This window comes from Aptenodytes patagonicus, chromosome 17, assembly GCF_965638725.1.
Source record: "Aptenodytes patagonicus chromosome 17, bAptPat1.pri.cur, whole genome shotgun sequence".
Lineage (NCBI taxonomy): Eukaryota > Metazoa > Chordata > Aves > Sphenisciformes > Spheniscidae > Aptenodytes > Aptenodytes patagonicus.
This window is the reverse complement of record NC_134965.1, coordinates 13,294,775-13,313,938: the sequence shown is the minus strand read 5'-3', so window position 1 is coordinate 13,313,938 and position 19,164 is coordinate 13,294,775. Positions and strand designations below refer to the sequence as shown.

At 46.5% G+C, this 19,164-nt stretch overlaps 1 protein-coding gene across 3 annotated transcripts in view; it reads right to left on the bottom strand.

Annotated features, from left to right (window-relative positions):
• Window positions 1–724: 724 nt before the first annotated feature.
• WSCD1 (WSC domain containing 1) overlaps window positions 725–19,164 on the bottom strand; it is a 34,518-nt gene continuing 16,078 nt past the window's right edge. For all 3 annotated transcript variants that reach the window (XM_076354337.1, XM_076354338.1, XM_076354339.1), the window contains 6 exons: window positions 17,531–17,715; window positions 13,954–14,075; window positions 7,073–7,238; window positions 5,413–5,577; window positions 4,365–4,565; window positions 725–2,478 (listed from right to left, as the gene is read on the bottom strand). In XM_076354337.1, the coding sequence (XP_076210452.1) occupies window positions 2,126–2,478; window positions 4,365–4,565; window positions 5,413–5,577; window positions 7,073–7,238; window positions 13,954–14,075; window positions 17,531–17,715 (1,192 nt within the window). In that variant the 3' untranslated portion in view covers window positions 725–2,125. The remainder of the gene's footprint in view (window positions 2,479–4,364; window positions 4,566–5,412; window positions 5,578–7,072; window positions 7,239–13,953; window positions 14,076–17,530; window positions 17,716–19,164) is intronic.

Genomic DNA, 19,164 nt, shown 5'->3' with positions numbered 1-19,164 from the left:
GCAGCAGGCACTCTAATGGCCGTACCTGCGCCCCTGGCTCTGTGATCCCCAGCCCAGGCTGCCGGGAAGCCGAGCTCCTGCGGGACGCGTGTCTGTGTGTGTGCCGTGCTCCTGTGTGGGGCTCGTGCGGCGCCCTGGGGAGGGCTGCGCCCCGTGCCACAGGGTTTGTGGCACACGGTCTCGTGCACGCTGTGCCCTGACACCCACCTGCGCCCCCCACAAGCACACACAAACAGCAGTCGAGCGCAAGGGCAGGGAAGGCTCCAGCTCACTGATACCGGGATTTGCTGATTTTAAGGCAATGTAGAATGCAATGCATGTATTGTTTTAGAAATATGATCATTTTTGCTATTTAAAGCAAGTACCTTTTTAAAATTCTTCCCACTTGCCTTTACCTGGACTTGCAGCATCCTAACTTTGTGGCAAGCTGTGCCACTTGTGTAAACAAAAGGAGATTTCAGCTTTCCCTGTGAACCAGCTCAGTTGACCACCATCCCACACCGCTTCCCTGCGGCCCCTGGGGCCTTTGCTGCTGGGGGAGGAACTGGGGATTGGAGATGGGGGCATGAGAGCCCCACAGTGAGGCCCGCGCCAGCAGGGTGGTCCTGAGCACAAAGACGAGCCGCGTACGGAGTGCAAACAGGGAGAGACTCGGGCCAAAGTGTGCTCCATGTCCTGTATTTTGTTTAAAGCACCAATGATACACACACAGAAGTCGTCCAGCTCCCTTTATATAAACTTCTTGTTTTATTAAAACTAGTATTTTCACTCAAGTTTTTAAGGAATCCTTTATTTCACATGAACAAAAGCATCTCGCAGCAGGGCAACCCCTTGGGCTGTGTGGTTTAACCATCTCTGACCTGCTCCGGCGGCTCCTGCCTGCAAGCAGGACCACGAGGCTGGCCGCCCCCGCACCACACATGGGCCCAGCGCAGAATGAAACAAACTGCAGGGAACTGCAGTGAGTTAGAAATAAAACACGCATCACTGCTGGGGGTGGCTCCAGAGAGCAGCAGTAAGTAGCTTAATGTTTTTCAGATTGGACTGCCTCGGTCTTCCTCCAGGGATGGGAGGAGAGGTGGGATCCTGCCTGTGCTGGGGCTGGCAGGGCTGGGGCTCATCCCCTTTGCCCCCGCTCCCCGGGTGGTCTGGGGTCACATCAGTGCTGCCTGGCCGTGGCTACTTCTAGCACCAAGTGCACTGAGTGCAATGACATTTGGCCCTGGTGTCTCCCTGGACCCACCGTGACTCCCTGGGCGCAGGGATGGAGGTGCAGAAACCTGTGCCGAACCCCTGGCATGGGCAGCAGCCCCTCCTCTCCCACCTCTCTGGGGCCGGGTCTTGGATCTGTTTGGGACTGGTGACACCCAGGGATTTCCACCTCTGGCCATGCTGAATTTCTCTTTTCTCCTAAGGGTCTCCAGCTGTGCACCTCACTGCAGGGGATGCTGCAGCCGCCCACCTCCCTGCAGAGCTCACATGGCCCCAGGCCATGCTGTTCCTGCAGGGAAGCCTGGGGTCAGTCCTGAAGCACCTCTCTGCCCAGCACCCGGGGCACCTTCGCCCACAGGTGCTTTTCTCCCCCTGCACCTCTGACACCCCTGTGGCAGGTGACCTGACCAGCAAACCCGGGAGAAGGAAGCTAGTGGGCTATACTAAGAGGAAAGCAACTGATTTTCTTAAATGCTCAGATGAAAGTTGTTGATCAGTGTTAAGACTTCCCGCCCCCTTTATGTACGTCCATTTCCAACACAGTTGCTGTGAAAACCCAAGCAGCCGCTGGCAGGTCTGTGATGACAGCAGGAGCGAGAAGGCAGGATGCCTGCCGCAGAAGCAGGGGTGCTCCGCTGTGAAGTTCTGAGCCGTTTGTGCAGGGAGGGGCACACGCAGGTAGACACTAATAACTTTTTGCCATGGTTTATAACCCAATTTCCATCCTTCATTGCTTGCCTTCTGGAGCACTTAGTGCCCTGAAGAACACCCAAGAGTGGAGAGAATTTGCACTGCTCAGCAGACTCACAAGTATCTTTGCTTTAACTGCTATAAAGCTCTTTTTTTTTTTTTTTTTTTTTTTTTTTAGAAAAAATTATTTTATTTTTAAACACAGCAGAGTGCTACCAGGTTATCATCTTGGCACATACTCTCTGGGCAGCCCTGTGAAGTTTCTTCCCCTCAGGGCTTCATCCACTGTCAGGATGTATCTGTTGATAAGATCTTTCATTTCCTGGGTGAATGGCTCAAAATCCTTTTGCTTAGCACCAGACCGCTTGAAATTCCCATCCCTGTTGTTCTCAACGCAGAGCAGTCGGTCCTCTGTCACTGTCATATTCAGAAACTCCACCATTTCCTTCAGCTTGGGGATGAGGCTCTGCTTCAGGTCCTCATAGTGGACGATGAGCAGGCGCTTCCCGTACTTCAGCCAGTCCAGGACGTGGGAGGCCCACCAGGAGGCATAGCTGTTCACAAAATCGGGCCACTCTAAAGAACCGGAAAACCAGGAAAATGAGACAACATTAGCCATGCTGCGTTTCAACAGTTTTCCAAATGTTATCTTGTGCAACAAGGCTGGAGTTGCTGGGTATGGTCTGATGCTGCTGGATAGGCATGCGCTGGAGAAGCACAGTGTGGCCGGCTGCTGGGTACGTCAGCTCAGCTTTGCAGCTTCTGGCACGGAGGCAGAAGATGCTTAACTCTTCTGCCCCCAGTCACCTGGACTGTGCAGGCTTCATGGCTCTTAACAGGGCTGGGAGAGTCACCAAGCTGCCTAGGAGGCCCCGATGGAGGGACAGGGCACGGCAGCGGCCAGGTGGGCAGAGCTGCAACTTTGCATCTTTACTGTGCCTTATTTGTAGGAGTTGAGCTCTCTGTGCATGCCATCGGTGTGTGCACCGGGCAGGTGGCTCCACGCAGGGGCTGGGGGAGGACAGAACGCGCCAGGGGAAGAGTTTGACTGAAAGCCTGTGAAGGGATATGAGCAGGGAAGGCAGCTGGTTCAAATGTAGACTGAGAAAGAGACAGGTTTATTTTTTAATATACATGTAAACAAATAATATATAATAATTATATAATAATATATTAACATTTTTATTATGTAAATGCAACATCAAGACACTGATCTTGGCTGGGACCCAAGGTGTTCTTGATTTCCAAATCTGTCGAATAACTTATCTTTCTGCATGCTTACCAGCCTGTTTATGGGGAGACTGGATAAAGAAATGGGATTAATAGGGAAGATTCTTCTGTTCCTGGCACATGGGAGGGATTTAGGGTCACCTGCCAGGATCACTGGGACAGAATTTACTGAATTAATTTTCCCACCTTTGCCTTGGGCATTAATGAGACCTCAATCTCTATCTGCTATCTCTGATAATTTAATTTTCCAAGGGTCAAGATAGTCCTAGCTAAAGCTTTTGGGCTGGACAAAGAGCATTTGTGGCTGAAATGTGACAATTTGTAGTTTGCAGTATGGAAAAGCCGTTCCCTCCAGACTTTTTCTCTTTTGTAAGGGCTATTTTGTCTGGTTTTTTGATGAATAGGTCTTGAGTTTTGATTGATGAAAGGTGATACATGAACTTGGGAAAGAAATATGCTGTGACAGAGGACACTTCCCTCCCAGCCCCCCATGGTCCTGTGCTGCGTGGTTTGCCAAGCCACAGCTGTAATGCCTAAAATACACACGAAGAGAAATGCAAGCTGAATCTCTTCTCTGCTGCAGAGTCTGAATGCAGCAGTGTATTCAGTAGGGAAATTGTAGTCACACCATCCAGCTTGCCAGTCAAATGCATGAAGCGTGGCAGGCATATTCTGAAGTCTTTTCATATGTTCAAGGAACACTGAATCTCAAGTCCCCTTATTGCTATTATCCTGATTTATCTGCAGTGCAGTAGCACCTGTGCAGTGCTGTAAAATTTCCTTCAGGAAATGTCATGCTCCATTGAATCCTCCAAATATTAAATTAGATTTCTCATGGTTATTACATGCTGCAGGGGCAAATTTTCTTTACCTCGCATAGCTTGGCAAATGGGCTGTACGCAGGGGTGTTGTACCTGGACATGTTTTCTCTGCCAAACAGTATGATGGCAGCAATGTTGCTGCATGCCTGTGGCCACAGCATTGGTGCTGCGCTACCCTCCTCTCCATGGTGGTGGATGTGTGGCAAGACCACAACCACTCCCAGAGTGCAGGTCTGAGTGCTTTTGGGACTGATCTGGCTGTGGTGGAACTCAAGTCCCACTGAATTTGTTTGCAGTGCTGACTCAGGTCCCAGTGTGTTACCCCCTTCCCAGCATGCCGAGAAGATAAGTTTCAAACTGTGTCCAAAGTGGCAGCGAGCACCCCCAGCCCGCGCTGGGGCAGCACGTTACCTTTGCTCTTCCAGTTGCGGTCGGTGGCGTACCCCAGGTGCCCGGCATATTTCCTGTTGAACTCCGCCATCAGCGACTTGTATGGATTCCTTATCAACAGGATCGCCGAGTCGAACATTTCAATCTCCGTCTTGCCACTTTCGTGTGTTTTCACACAGATGGTCCTTCTACTTCTCCAGTGGTCTTTTTCTCCTTTAAAACCTGTTTTACAAGACAGGATTGTTGGCTTTTTCACTTGATTATATGTCTGTGCCTTTTCACGCTCTAAATCATTCCCTACAGTGGTGTAAAACTGTTGTGAAAGTACAAGTCAATTAAACCCATCACCCAGGACCTGGGACTAGGGCTGAATTTTATTCCTGGCCTGCCACTGATCTGCAAGGCTTATTGACTTTATTTGGTTGGGAACCATCTTCTTGCGTGCTTCTCCATGCCTGCCGTAAGGAGGACCCTGTCCCTGGCTGGAGCCCCAGCTGCTGAGCGGGGCATGCGCTGGGAGCCAGGCTTTCCTCTGCTGGGGAGCACTTCGTCGGCACCTTGCTGCAAAAGGGCTGTTTTTCATAGGACCAGTGCTTGGTGCTTGCTAAATACAGTGCCCCCTCAGGATAGTGTCCTCCCAGAATAATTAGTAACATTTAAAAATTCAACCCTTGTGTTTCATGTGCTACTGAAGGGTTTAGTCAGCCTTCTCAGGGTTTAGTCAACTTCTTTTACTCAACTGGTCTTTTGGACCAGTCTTTTAGATGGGAGCTGCACATGTGCATGTGCACAGCAGCACCAGTGCAGGCGACACGCAAATTTTGCAAATCAAGAGCCTGGCTGTTGTCTGTGAAAGTAGCTGCCTGTCAGGCTCAGCACGCTGCTGGAGCAGTCCCTGCTGCTGTATGCACCACGTGAGACCGCTTGTTCCAGGCACGTGTTTAAATTTTACCACATGTGCTGACAGTGCCAGCCTTTGCTGGCTCCAAGCAGAAGGATGTCAGAGAGAGTAAGTAAAGCTTCATGCCTTGGAAGGGCTTTGTGTGTCCCATCCCCCTGGATACGGTACCTTTGTTGTAGAGGGCTCCATCGAAGTAATAGCTTCCCGTGTAGTATCCTGTGGCATGCTCTATCAAATGGCGAGCCCACGTATTTCCAGCCCCAGGAAAGCTTGACAAAGCAACGAACACTTTGGATTTGGTGGTTAAGAATTTCCTGTCTGTGCAGCGGGTGTCTGTGAGTACAGAAGATATTTCATTGTTAGCATTGTGGCTTTTTAATAATTCCACTGACAGCTCTTGATTACAGGGTTTATTGCTTCTTTCTTCTCTTTCTTACGAATATAGGATATCAATTTGAGTCCAGTTGTGAGTCAGCTACTTCCCAAAATTAATTCAGCCATAAGAGGCCAAAGAGATTATCCTCAGAAGAGGTTTTTGCTGGTTTTGTGTTAGGCAATGCTTTTTTGATAGAGCTGCAGCAAACCATTGTACTTGCCAGCAAGTTGTGATAAAAGCCCATTGATGCCTGTTTGTTAATGGCTATTTGCCTGGCAGGTTGGCTCTTCAATGAAACCCTAAATGTGCCATTACACCTGGAAATTGCGAGTTTTATAACGCAGGAGAAACCTCTCCTAGTGAAAGGAGCTGGTGTTCAGTTAAACCTCTAGGCTGTCATTCCTCTCCGAAGGGCCCAAGGCAGTGACGAGCCCACATTGCGTTAATCTCCCATGGGGGCTAGACACCTGGTTTCCATACATGCTTTCGTAAATCCTAACCTTATTTCTTAGCGTGGCAATAAAAGAAAGGATAGGATAAGAACCAATCTTGACCCTCTGTGATGATTCAAAAAGAAGCCAGGAAATAAATTAGAAATTATGCTCTTCATTCTTCAAAGCAGCCTCTAGATGAAGCCATGACTAGAAAGTGCCAGCACAGTCCAGAGGAGGCTGTCTTCTGCTACTACTGACCTACACAGATGTGGGAAGTACTAGCAATTTCATGAAAGCAAGTGTTCTTCTTGCATGATCTTTTCACGTGCTGGTGTTTGCAGTCTACCTCTGAACTGGGAGATGGAGGAAAAAAAGGGTGTTGGAGAAAAAAAGCCCAGCACCAATCCCCAAAAGCACTTAATTTGTTTAATTTTAAGCGTGAGGAGTTTCACTAAACTCAGTGCAAATCATTGCATGGATAAAGTTGCCAGTACCACCTAAATGGTTTACTGGATTGGAGTCTTACTCTCTGCTTTATTTTCCGGCTTTGAAACATGTGTGCAGATGAATATTTTAGAGCAAGATGGGTAGAGCAAAATTAGTGTCTGCAGAGCTGCCTTGGTGGCTGTGTAACGTGGGGGCTAGGTGTGTGTTTAACGAGCAGGACTGGAACCAGAGTATGGGGTCCTTGTCCCTGATGCCCGGGGTGCTGCATGGTTCAGGGTATGCCTTCCCAGGCTCTGCCTTGTTCTCTCCATCTGCAAAATAATTGTATTTTTCCAGGGTGGGGGGAGGCTGTGCTGCTTAATGAGAGAATGGAAAGATGCATATTTACGAGCACGATTGCAAGGAGGGGTTTAGATAAGGGCTGTTTGCTAAATTCCTGCCTGTATTGTGATACCAACCATTGTGCCTAAGACTGCTGTAAACTAGATCACTTTTACCCACTGCAGAAGGGACGCATGGGCTATTTCCAGCAGTGGTGGGTCTGGCCCTGGCACGAGGCTGGAGCTCGTACCTTGCACTGGTGTCTGATAGACCAGGCAGTATTTTCCCTCGGCGTTACTGCTGGTGTTGTGCATCCCACTGCAGAGCAGCCTGTCTGCGCCGTCGTGCAGCGAGAAGCGCCCGGTGGGGTAGCCGCAGTAGCACTCCTGCCCTTGGATGACTGCCAAGGGAAACTCCTACGAAAGAGAGAAAATAGATCAGTGCGTAAATGCCATGGCATCAACAGCCTGCGGGGAATGCTGCTGTTACACAAAGAAAAATAAATCTTCACAAGGCCACTGTCAAGATGAAAGCAGTGTTTGAGGTATCATTGTAAGGGTCATGCTTATACCACTACTGTCTTTCATATGGCAATTTCTTAAAAACTGGTTTTCACACACAAGCCTTGTAAAGCTTGAAAAGTCACAATATTCTGGCTTTTTTCATTATTCATAAAAATAATTTTATAATATTCCTGCAGCACCTAGGACATAATTCCACCTGCAAAACATCAGTGTGGGAAAAGCTGTTCTTATTTACCCCCAAAATGAACATTTTGAATTGGATCATCTTTTAAACTTCTATTTATATTCCCCCAAACTGAGTCGTCAGCTGTTAAAAGGTTTGCCTTATTCAGTTGATTTTACCAGAGTTTGTGTGGAGGAAACTTGCCCTTAAACTTAAAGAATTTAAGCAAAGAAGGAAATTTAGACCCACTAACTGCTGCAATCATGTTTAAAAATAGAAAGAAAAAAGTCAAGCCATAAAAAAAGTATGCACCTTGGTCTGACTTCTTCACAGTTTGCAAAAAATGAATGTGCGTAGAGCGGCTGATACAGAGTCTGAGAACTACTGTGTATATTTTTTGAAAAACTATTTAGAAATACGATACCAAGTAATTTTTGGTACATCTATTCAGAGGGACTGTGCTGACGGTGAACATGGGGCTGCACCAGAAAAGGCAGAGGCGGAAGGGGACCTGAGGTGCCTGAGTGCAGCTGTAGTTGTACCTGGTGCTGGGAGTGAGCTAAAGGCACGCACGGCTCTGCCTGCTGGTGCACGCAGCGTTAGCTCAGCTGGCGCCTGGCTCTGTCTTCAGGCATGGACACTTCTTGTTTTATGTTACCTTGCTTCTAGATAGGGAAATCTCACATGAAATCCAGACTGACTGCTGCGAATGACAGGTATCTCAGCAGAGTGTAAAATGTTCAACTACAAGAAAGATATATGTAGTGTTCATTGCAAGGAAACAATTCCCCAGGAAAATTTCTGGCTGTAAGAAATTTCTTTTCAATGGATATGAAGAAAAGTAATTCAGGTTTTGGTGTACCGGTCTTACCCAAAACAGGCAACAGGCTGCAAAGCAGCGTTGCTATGTGGTGGCAGAGCAGTGAGGCTGAGCTGCTGGGCTAATATTGATGAGAATTAAGAGAAGTTTGAGGGAAATGCGTACTAATTATTTGCTGAAGAAATTAGTAGTTGCTTATGTGCTCAATAGGAAAAGCATGCTTACTAGTTTGCTGAAACTGGCCCTAAAATTCAGTCTTTCTCCTCTTTACCAGGAAGACTGGGTTTTTTTTTCCTTGGATTTCCAAAGTTCCCCTGATGGATTGCTCAGTGGCACGGTGGTGCATTGGCATGCATGGATGGGCTCGGTGCAGCCACAGAATGGCTGAAGGAAGCTCAGGGGTTATTCGAGCACAGAGCGTTCAATTCCACCCATTCCATATCAACACTTTTTGCCTTTTAAAAGTCTTTTGGATTCTGGGAGTGTGTGACAGAACTGCTGAGCAGCTTATCTCTTGCTCTTCCCCACATGTTCATCCTCTGATAAGGAGTCAAATACAACACATGTGCCATCTGTGCCCAAACAGCCAACATTTGCTTAGTGAATGAGATATGACATAGTCAAAAACTATTTACAGATTTGATCTAAGGACAAAATAGTTCTGTTTCTGCCTGCAAACAGAAATTTTTCCTTTACAATGAAACAGCCTTTCTCAGTTTGAGAAATTAGTAAGTGTCCCGGCCATCAAACACAGCCTAGAATAAAAATGTACCTTGTACCTCGTGCCAAGTGGCACCTGCAAGCGATTGACTTTTCTGGAAGGCTGGAGGTTTTGTGAAGAGACCTATGCAAACGCTTCTCTGTATCTCTGCATCTGCAGAAGCACTGGGCAATATGGTGCTGTTCTGCAGCTACTCTGCATGAGGTTCAGGGTAATGGAGGTGCGGGGTGCCCAGCCCTTTGGGAGGCAGGGGCGGTCGGGCTGTCCCGCGCCTGTGCAGCCTTCCTGCTGCTTGGGCAGCAAGTGGTTGGAGGAAGGGCAGAAACAGGGACTGGGCTTCACAAATGAAAGTTTCAAAGTTTCAGTGACGGCAGCACACGCGCTGAAAGAAGCACGACAGTAGTTCTGGTAATCGCACCAGGATCCACAGCGTTGGTGCAAAGTGCTGTCATCAGCCAGCTGATTATTCAGACTGTGAGTCCACCTGATACAGTGCACAAAGTGAGACTGCAAAGTAACATATTCAATCTTGATTTCCCATCAGTATTTAATCAAAACTACAAGCCATCCACTTTGCTCACCTGTGTATTTATGTATGCCCCAAGCTGTGGTTATGGCTTTAAGCAACCATCTAACTTTTAAGTGCCGGACTCCAGCTCAGCGCACACAAATCTGCGATGCCTCACTTCAGTTAAACACAAGTATATCACCAGAGAAATCTGCGGGTCTGTGAATAAGCATTTTTCTGGATTGAGCTTTAGAGCATGCATTGACAGGCTTAGGCGTCCATCCTGCAAGCTGTAATTCAGTGTAATTCAGAGTTGATGTCGATGGGCCTATTTACATAAGAATTTGTTAGATGAAGCCTCAACAGGTAGTTTAAGTGCTGTAAGGAAAGCAATAATTCTCCAATAGCAACGCAGACGATGTGATGATTCAATCGCTAATTGTTTTTTATTAGATTGTATTCAAATTAAGAATTATTAAATTCTTAAAGAAAGAAATGTAAAAGATTAAAAATACACTTAACTGGTTCTACTCTGATTACTCTGCTAAATTGCTGTCTTTTCCAACCTCCTATACTATCCTATCTGACGCAGTTAAAATTTTTCTCTTAATCTACCAAAAAGAATAAGAGATGGGGGCTAATCATGGAAGGGAATTTCTCTCCCAAGTAAAAATTATGGGTTTGGTTTATTTAAAAATGGGCATGTTCATTTTGCAACAAACCTAGAAGTCATTCTTCAAGTTTTCATTGAACTGGATATGCTAAGAGCAAAGAATAAATACTATAAAGCCAATCATGCCCTCGCATAAAAATTCTGGCTTGTTTTACACTGTGATCTGTTGAGGCCAGGGGACAATTCCTCAGTGTGCTGTTATACCCAATATGACCCTAATTTGAAATACTCCTCTCTCACTGCTGCAATAAAGTCTGCGAAGCTGTGGTTATCTGCGCCAGTTGAGGTTCTGGCCTACTTATCTTTGTTTTATTGTGTTTAAAAAAAAATCTAAATGAAGCTATGGAAACACTCTATATGAATTCTACAATGGGATTTTGATCAAAATCCTAGGAGTCTTTTGTTTATGGGTAAATAATGGCATGTAGCTACATCTGGAATCCAAAATAGCAGGTCTATTTTTGAAATAAGAAGATTGCTGTATTCTGTATATTGCTGTATAAAGAAAAGAAAAAGCACCTTAGAGTTGGTAATGTTCAAGTATGCAAACTTGCTGGCATGGCTTTTGGATGCATTGAGATACTGGGGTTCTGTCCTCAGACTTAGTGTTCTTCCAGATTTTATTCATATTATCATGTATTACTGCATACAGCACCTGAATGGTAAAAGGACTGTTTATTTAAAAATATAAGTTCAAATGGAGATGGCTCATTTAGTATGCAGGTGGGCTTATAAAAGAGCATATATGAAAATTATGGCTTCTGGCCAAGGGACCTAGCACAGAAACACATTCATGGATCTGTGTTACGGGGTGATAATGGGTTACTATTAAGCCATGTCATCATTCTGTTAATTAAGAAAAAAATTTATAATTAAGGGTATTTAGCAGGTTTCATCTGAAGCTGTTACATCAAATTCATATCTCAAATGCTTCCAAGGGCTGGAGCTACCATTTCAGCTGCACAAAGCAATTTGCAAGGCTAACAAATAAATATGGTATGCCTCAATTTGCTTTTCTTCTAAGTCCCAAAGAGCAAAAGACTTATTCATATGTTCAACTTTAAGCATCCAACTAGTTCCATTTAAAAGCCCACTAGCTTTTTCAGGACACGCAGAAATTGTTGGGATAGTTCCTTTCAGCATAACAGGAAGGACTAAAATGACAGTGCCGTCTTGATTTCAGAAGAGCTAAGTATGTTGCTATTGGCTAGGAAGTTGTCCATCTTATTTTGAAAGGAAAGGAACCTAAGTCGGGACAAATGTTTGTAGTGTCATAATAGGACTTGTTTTGGTATCTAGAGTTAAAGCTCAAATCAGTGTGTAACAACTGGACTTGTGGATATGCAATTGCTGCTTCTTAAGTTGGAGGGAGACCTTGCCAGTCTTTTTGTAGGCAAATATTCTCTAATAATCATTTTCCAAAGGGTAGCATGGTGCCTGGCAGAGCTAAAGGAGGGCGGGGAAGGATAAGCAGGTTGTTACCTGCACCATTTTAGGGAAGGAATAAATGAGAGAGGTACCAAACCTTTTCTTCACCTTCCTTCAGTACCTTTTCCTCTTGATGTTACCATTTCTGCAGCCCTCTCCATGCCCTCTGTGCAGAAAGAGTCTGTTTAGATAATCCCTTAGAATATCTGGTTTGCTGATGGCTTTCTCACACAAGCTTCATCAAGCCAATATGCATTGGCTCTAACTCTGGAAAGACACTAGCTGCTCTGCAGAGATGGACAGTTTCCTCCATCCTGCTGCTCTCCTCTATCCTAGTCCTGTTCGAATGTCACACTAATGTGGTACATTTTGGTTGTGGTCTTTTTCCTATCCTTCTCAGTCACAAGTAATTTCAGATGCTTCCACTTTTTGGCTGCATGGCCAGAAAACCTTGAAGGAACTATACTTCTGAAAACCCATTTATTTAGAAAAGTCATCTCCCAAAACCAGAATGGCATAACTGTGCTTAAAAACATTGACCTCATGTTTGAGCACATCTGAAAACAACTTCTCCAGATATTTCATACCACTCTCCCAGATAGAGAAGCAATAATTAATTGCACTTCATCAGTAAATATTAATAAAATGATGTTACATGTGGGTAAACTGACACAGAAAGACTAAGATTTTTTTCCACCATTAAACAACAGATTAATGGCAGAGCTTGGAAAGAATTGCTCATGAAGTCCTGCTTTACTGAACATTTATATGCATAGAGGATGTGAAGAGTGTGTTTGTATGCATGTTTGTAAGGTACTATATACAGAGTATATGGGTGATTCACTGCAATTCGTTGCACAGAGTTAATTCTATGATGCGTTCTTAAAACACTGATGAGCTCATATAGAGGATATGTTGACTGGCAAAAGCTTTCCCACTCTACCTAGTAATTAAGAAGATTTGTTGTTCATGCCTTAATTGTTTTAATCAATTTTGTGATGCTAGAAGACAAAGTAATTGAATGTTCAGTTTAGTGCATGAGGCTGAATGTGGCTGCAGGCTAAATCTGACCACACAGTGAACCCTCCTCTATTAAAAAAAAAAAAAAAAAAGCCCCATTGGAGTGGCGAGGAAGGGAAGGGAACCAACCACAGCAACAGCCACTAAAGCAGAGGGTGCCCTGGACCAAACGTTCCCTCCCCCTGAGGATACCCAAGTCCGTCAAAGTCAAACTCCTTCAGTTCTTAAATCCATGGTCTTACTCTGTCATAAGTGTGGAGAATGAGCAAAGGTGATGCTTCAGGCCAAGAGTATGCACAAGGACAGTGGATGTTAGCATGTCCCTTCTCACCTTCTGTCCAAAGCCAATAAGCACACAGCTGACCTTATTTGTTGCTTTTTTGTAGTCTTATATATCGGCATGAAGTCCTACAATGAGTCCATTTTAAATTAAAATTTATTAGATTTAAATTACATAGGTTATAGTGAAAGTGGTATAAATTCTTCTGGTGTGGAAAGAGACACATTTGTATAAAAGTACCAGGAAAGTCCACCTGCATTCAGTGTGCTTATCTGCTAAAATTTTTCTCTGGCAGCCTTTTTTTTTGTATTTAAGATTGTATCACGTTCCTAGCCAACACAGTTACACACTGGTGTAAAAATTGTGTGTAGATACCTCAGCATTAAATCCTCTTGTTTGTTATGGCAATGCCTGCTGCTGGACTGTCAAGGAGCCTGAGACCAAAAGGACCACCTTGGAGGGGAGCACACAGGGCTGCACAAAGTGGAGGGCGCTGGGGATCGCTTCTCCCTGCCCTGCCCTGCCCATGCACTGCACGTGGCTCCCCGAGGGCTGAGTGGGGACCAGCTCCCTGGAGGGCACTGGAGCCACATTTCGGGTGCTGCTCAGCCCACATCCACCCTCCAGCAGCATGTCTCCCCATGAGCCACAGCCACTGAGACCTCCCCCGGGTCAGATCTGGCTCTGGGCTTGGTTTGAATGTGACACGGAAATGGTATCGATTTCCTCATGGTCAATACTCGTCACGTAGAATGGCTTTTCTGTGCATCATATTTAGTGGCATCGCTCTGATGGCTTTCCCTCCCACCTTCCCCACTCAAGAGAGCAGTTGGACCAGATGCATCACTGGGTATTTACTCTGATGAGTTTTGTCCTTTAGAAACTCATTTACAAATTCAAAGCTCTAAGGCACTAATCTCTGCTATTCCCTTAGTAGATTAAAATTTAAAATAACAAAAAAGAAGAAAGGATGTGAAATGAGAACTGTTCTTACTTTCTTGGAGCAAAATTCAGAGCACATCTCCACCGTCAAATTGGGCTGTATCAAAGAGGCTGGAAAGGTGTCTGTTAAATTTTCTGGAGCTCTAAAACATCCTCGATAGATAACATTCCTCCCTGCAGGGATATGAAATAGGTTTCTCTTGAGAAAACAATGTCCGTAGTATCCTGCCTCCTTCACAAAGAACAATATTAGGTTCAGAAGCTAAAAATAATAAAAGAAATTTTATATTCCAAATGCTGTAAAAATAAGAGAAACCATGATATACACTAGAAAAATGTGTTGCAAATCCTGTGGTATTGAAAGGAGCACATGCCTTTAGCTTTGTACTAACCACTGAAAGTAGGGCTGCAGCAAAGAGTTTAAATTAAATTCCACCAGTGGAGGGCATTGCTATTGTTTGCAAGTCCCAGTTTTCTTTTGAAGACAAGCTTTCCCCTGAAAGACTTAAAAGCCACGATAAAAATCTACAAAGCTTCCCATGATCTGCACCAGAAAGGGAAAGGAATTTAAATGAATCCTGAAAGCCCCCACAGGGACCCACCTTCCTGCACATCTGCTCAGTTGCTGAGCTATCCCTCTCCTCTTCCCACTCTTTCTTTTCAGGGCAAGGGAGTTTGCTGCAGCCTTCGAAATCTAAACTAGGCTTTTGTAAGCTGTTTAGGGAGAACAGCTTTCTTCAAGTCTTTAGCATCAGCCTCTGATCTCACCTGCTCCTGTATAAATGCCAGAGAGCTTGGCAGAATTGCTCCATTTTTTGCATCACTGTGATTGAAGTCAGGATTTGGCCCAAATACTTGTTACAAGCAGCAATACAATTTTCCTTCCTGCTTAAGAGAGAAATGTCCCCTGACAGAACCAAACAAAACCCCAGATCTGTCATGGAAACTCACTACCCCAGGTGAGGCAATGCATTTGCACAGATTAACTAATGGTAATGAAGAAAATAACATTATGTGGCTGGTTAGAAAAAGAAAAAAGTCTGCATGTTGTATGACACTTCTGTAATTCTTAGGATTTTGTGGGCTTTACAAAGGTGGAAAATGCTTTTACTTCATCGCTGTGTACTAACTCTCTATTGATAGAATTTGCCTAGCACGACTCAATAGGGAGAAAAGTGGATTTGGGAATGAATTTAGGTCTTCTGAGTCCTGGTCCGCACCCACTGGCTACCTTAAACAATACTCACTAGAGCTGATGTGGGAAATATGTTGGATGACAGGAGAGATGCAGTGCAGTTTTGATGGAAAAATTTGGTTCTGCATGAATTTCCTGGCAGAAGGGCCCAGATTCTCCAGCATGAGCCAAGAGCAATCTAAGGAGAAGCTGCTTAAATATTATTCTAATAACTGTTCAAACCAGTTACTAGAAGCAATCCTATATCTTTGGGATCACTCAGGAGATGTGAAAATGAAATAACTTAATGCAAGTTGGGGGGAAACAGGAGTCTCCCTGGGACCAGATCACTGCAAGCACAGCACCAAAGAATAAAACAATTGAAGTTTTCTGGCTTCTCAGGATGCTCTTGAAAGACTTCCTACTAAATCTCACACTAATATTTAATTCCTGAAACAAAATATTTATGAACATGTTTAGAGTTGCCTCAGCGGGTCAGGAAGAAAGCTTGAACTGCCCACACCAGCACTCGGGAGGGAGCAGGGTTTGCAGAGAACCCACGGATCACACTGGAAATGTGCTGTATTTATGTCGTCTGCCTACTTTCTAGGGAAGGATGGCTGAATCCTGCCATGAGGAAAATGGCACTCTGTGCCACAGCGATCCCTGGGCTGCAGTAGCTGCAGACTTTGAGCTTCACTGCATTTAACATGATGTGGGGGCATGAGTCCTGCGGTGCAGGAGCTGCGCAGCTCATGGCGCCCAGGGAGCCAGGGTGGGAAGGGGGAGGCGAGGAACAGAGAGGTGAGCCAGCAAACTGCATGTCTAGGAAGGTTTAAATGGAGATGCCACTGGATCTGCTCTGCATAAGGAGAAGCCTTATGCAAGGTCTGTTCCCTATATTGCATAGTGTAAATCACAGATGCTGTTACAGTTTCAGAGTTACTTTCCAATATACTTGCTCAGTGTGATTAATACTCCTGTTGGCCCACTCCAGTGTCAGTGGGATTCTTCAAACAGTCAAATATCAGGTATTACTAAGGGCAAACAAAATACAAATCTAGCTTCAGGCTAGAGTAATTTGATGACTAATTCATTAATACTTAAGAAAAAAATAAATGCCGCCTTTTCCTGTGAAACATGTGTATATATTTTATGCTGAAGATTTAAACAGTGATGCATGTCCTGGGAAACCTGCCAATGTGCCTGTCAGCCTGACACTAGCAATTTAGGTCTATGTACCTTTGATATATAATTTATATGTAGCTGGGTGGATTATTGTACAAACCTTGACTTGTCTTTAAGAAGAAATGAAGTACCATCAATACTGGCACAACCTAAGGTCTTGGTGCTTCTTCTCAGCAAATGACATCTGTTAAGGTCTTGTGAGCTTGCCAAAAGTAAAGAGTGCTCGGCTGTTTAGATATTTTATATGCTTTGTGTTGGCCCAAAGGTTTATCTATTTTATCTCCTGTGGTAGCTAATTGAATGACAAGTAGAGTAAGTGTTGTCATCTAAAGATGAAACAACAATCCCAAAAACCGCTAGAACAGAAGTCCTTGGAAAAGCAAAACTCTGTGGTCTCATTTCTCTCACTTAGGAGAGAGATTGGTGTGCCTTTCTCTCTGGCCTCTACTTATTCTTCTGCTGCAGTCACATAGCACTTATTTTCATAGATTCATAGAATAGTTTGGGTTGGAAGGGACCTTTAAAGGTCATCTAGTCCAACCCCCTTGTAGTGAGCAGGGACATCTTCAACTAGACCAGGTTGCTCAGAGCCCCGTCCAACCTGACCTTGAATGTTTCCAGGAATGGGGCATCCACCACCTCTCTGGGCAACCTGTGCCAGTGCTTCACCACCCTCAGTGTAAAAAATTTCTTCCTTATATCTAGTCTATATCTAACCTCCTTTAGTTTAAAGCCATTCCCCTTGTCCTGTCGCAACAGGTCCTGCTAAAAAGTTTGCCGCCATCTTTTTTATTTTGCTTAGGATCATTTCTGAGCTTAGGGTGGCATTGATACGAGTGCTTTTCTGCCCTTCCATTACAAGGCACCCAGGGTTGTTTCTTAAACACATGTGGGTTTGTCCCCTGCAATGGACGCAAAAGGGAGTAGTTTTTCCTCAGCTGAAATTCTGCTGCTGTTGCAATCGCTCTGCACTGTATTTTGTTTCTTCCCCGGTGACACTAACTTCCTATGTGGCAGCCCTGAGGCAGCCACGCCAGGCACGTCTTGCCACTCCGAGGCGGTGAGCAGGACCAGACCAGCAGCAAATGGATACCATGCCCCACGGGCACCTTTGTCCTTTGCTGTTTCAAACTCTGGTGACAAATGGAGCGAGACGAGCAGCGAAGACAGCCCACACTCTCAGCCTGGCTGCGGCATCTCCCCCCCGTGGGGTGAGCGTCGCTCCTGGGGAGAGCGGCTGCCTCTCTCCGGTCACACACCCACTTACGTCGTCTCTCTCCTGCCCGCAGCTCCTCCACCCTGTAGACAGAGAGCCGGTTCACCCCTCCGCAGATGGAGCCCTTTTCCCCCTTGCACTCGCTGTTGCACTCCTCGGGCTTTGAGGCAGTCGCTGGGAGCTTGTTCCCGCAGTAGCACTCTGCTCCGTACGCCAGGCCCGCATAGGTGTAAGCCCTGCAGGGAGCAAAACCAGGTGCTGTTGGTACCGGCACCCCATCTATTCCCGAGTTTATACCTAATGAAGGCAGGAGCCTGTCCCTGTGTACGGCATACGCTTCTGCCGCCCGGCTCCAGAGATGCAGCTGGCCCCAAGGACCAGCACGGCCTCTTGGAGGCAGGCAGCCACCTCGTACCGTACCGCAGGCAACAGCAGGAACTGGTGGTGGTCAGAGTCCGCCCGGCACGGCCTGCCTGGGCCCGGGGCAGTCCTCGGGAGGGCGGGGTGGGCTTTGCCTCCCGATGTGGGTGTCTGAGCGACCGCCCTGTCCCTGGTCGTGAGGACGTGCTGGTGCCGTTCCCGCAGGAGCACAGCTTGCCTTCACCCACCCGGCACTGCGGATGTGATGGCCTCGCCGCTGGGGGTGACGCCACCCTGACCCAGAGCTACCACTTGAGGTTTTGATCAGAAATATTTAGGACGGTTTAGAGTGACAGAGAAGAAAAGCCCCTTTCAGAGGTTCTGTTAACTGGCATTTGAAATTCGGCATTTTGGATCCAGTCAGGCAATTTTCAAATGCTCAAACCAAGGCAAGGCCGTTGCTCGAACAGCAGGCCCAGGGCTCGCTGCCTCTCCCGAGGTGCCCAAGCCGTGGCCTGCTTCCCGCCACCACGCTGGCTCCAGGAGCGGTTGCTGCTGGCCACCAACGTCTCCTACACTGCGTGAAACCACCGTCCAGTCTGGGTGGATTCGTGACACGGGAGCCGACGCTTGCATCGAGGCGGCAGCCTGTGGTCGCGGTGTGCAGACCCTTGGGTCCCCTTTGCAGGGCGAAGCGCTCCCTTGGGCCTCTCACACCAAAGGCAAGCATGCATTGTGCCCACGCAGGGTGCGTGAGGGTCCCACCGGCCAGACCCCACAGCTGACCCCTCTGCTGGCTGCACCGAGCCAGGGCCTGGCTCCGTGTCCTCTGAAAAGTGTCTGACCAGGCCTGACGGTCTGTCCATCTGAGATGAGAGTACTGTTTCCTTCACCCATGGGACAGCTCTGTCTGGAGCATCACTGTGTGTCTGTAGGGGTCTGGGCTGGAACAGAGGGGTCTGAAAGCCAGCAAGATGGGGTTAAGCTGCAGTTTGGGCACGCCTAAAGTGATGGGTTCCACGTGCACTGCATTGCCCTACGGACCAAAGGAAGCAAATTTCACAGGAATAGCTCTAAATTGCATCGTTTCTTCTGCTTTCTCTTGTGCTTGGGAGCAACGGGAAGTCCTTTTCATAAATAATTTCGTATAGTCCTGTCCCAGGTACTAATGATCGTCCCTGGCCCGAACCCTGTCTTGGCTGACCAGGGCAGGCAGAGTGGTGGCAGGAGCTCTGCCTGCCTGTTCCTTGATGGCCAGCAGCTCCCCGGCTGCGCTGGGAATGGCCCTGCTCCCTACCGCACACCCGGTCGTATTTCTCTCTCCT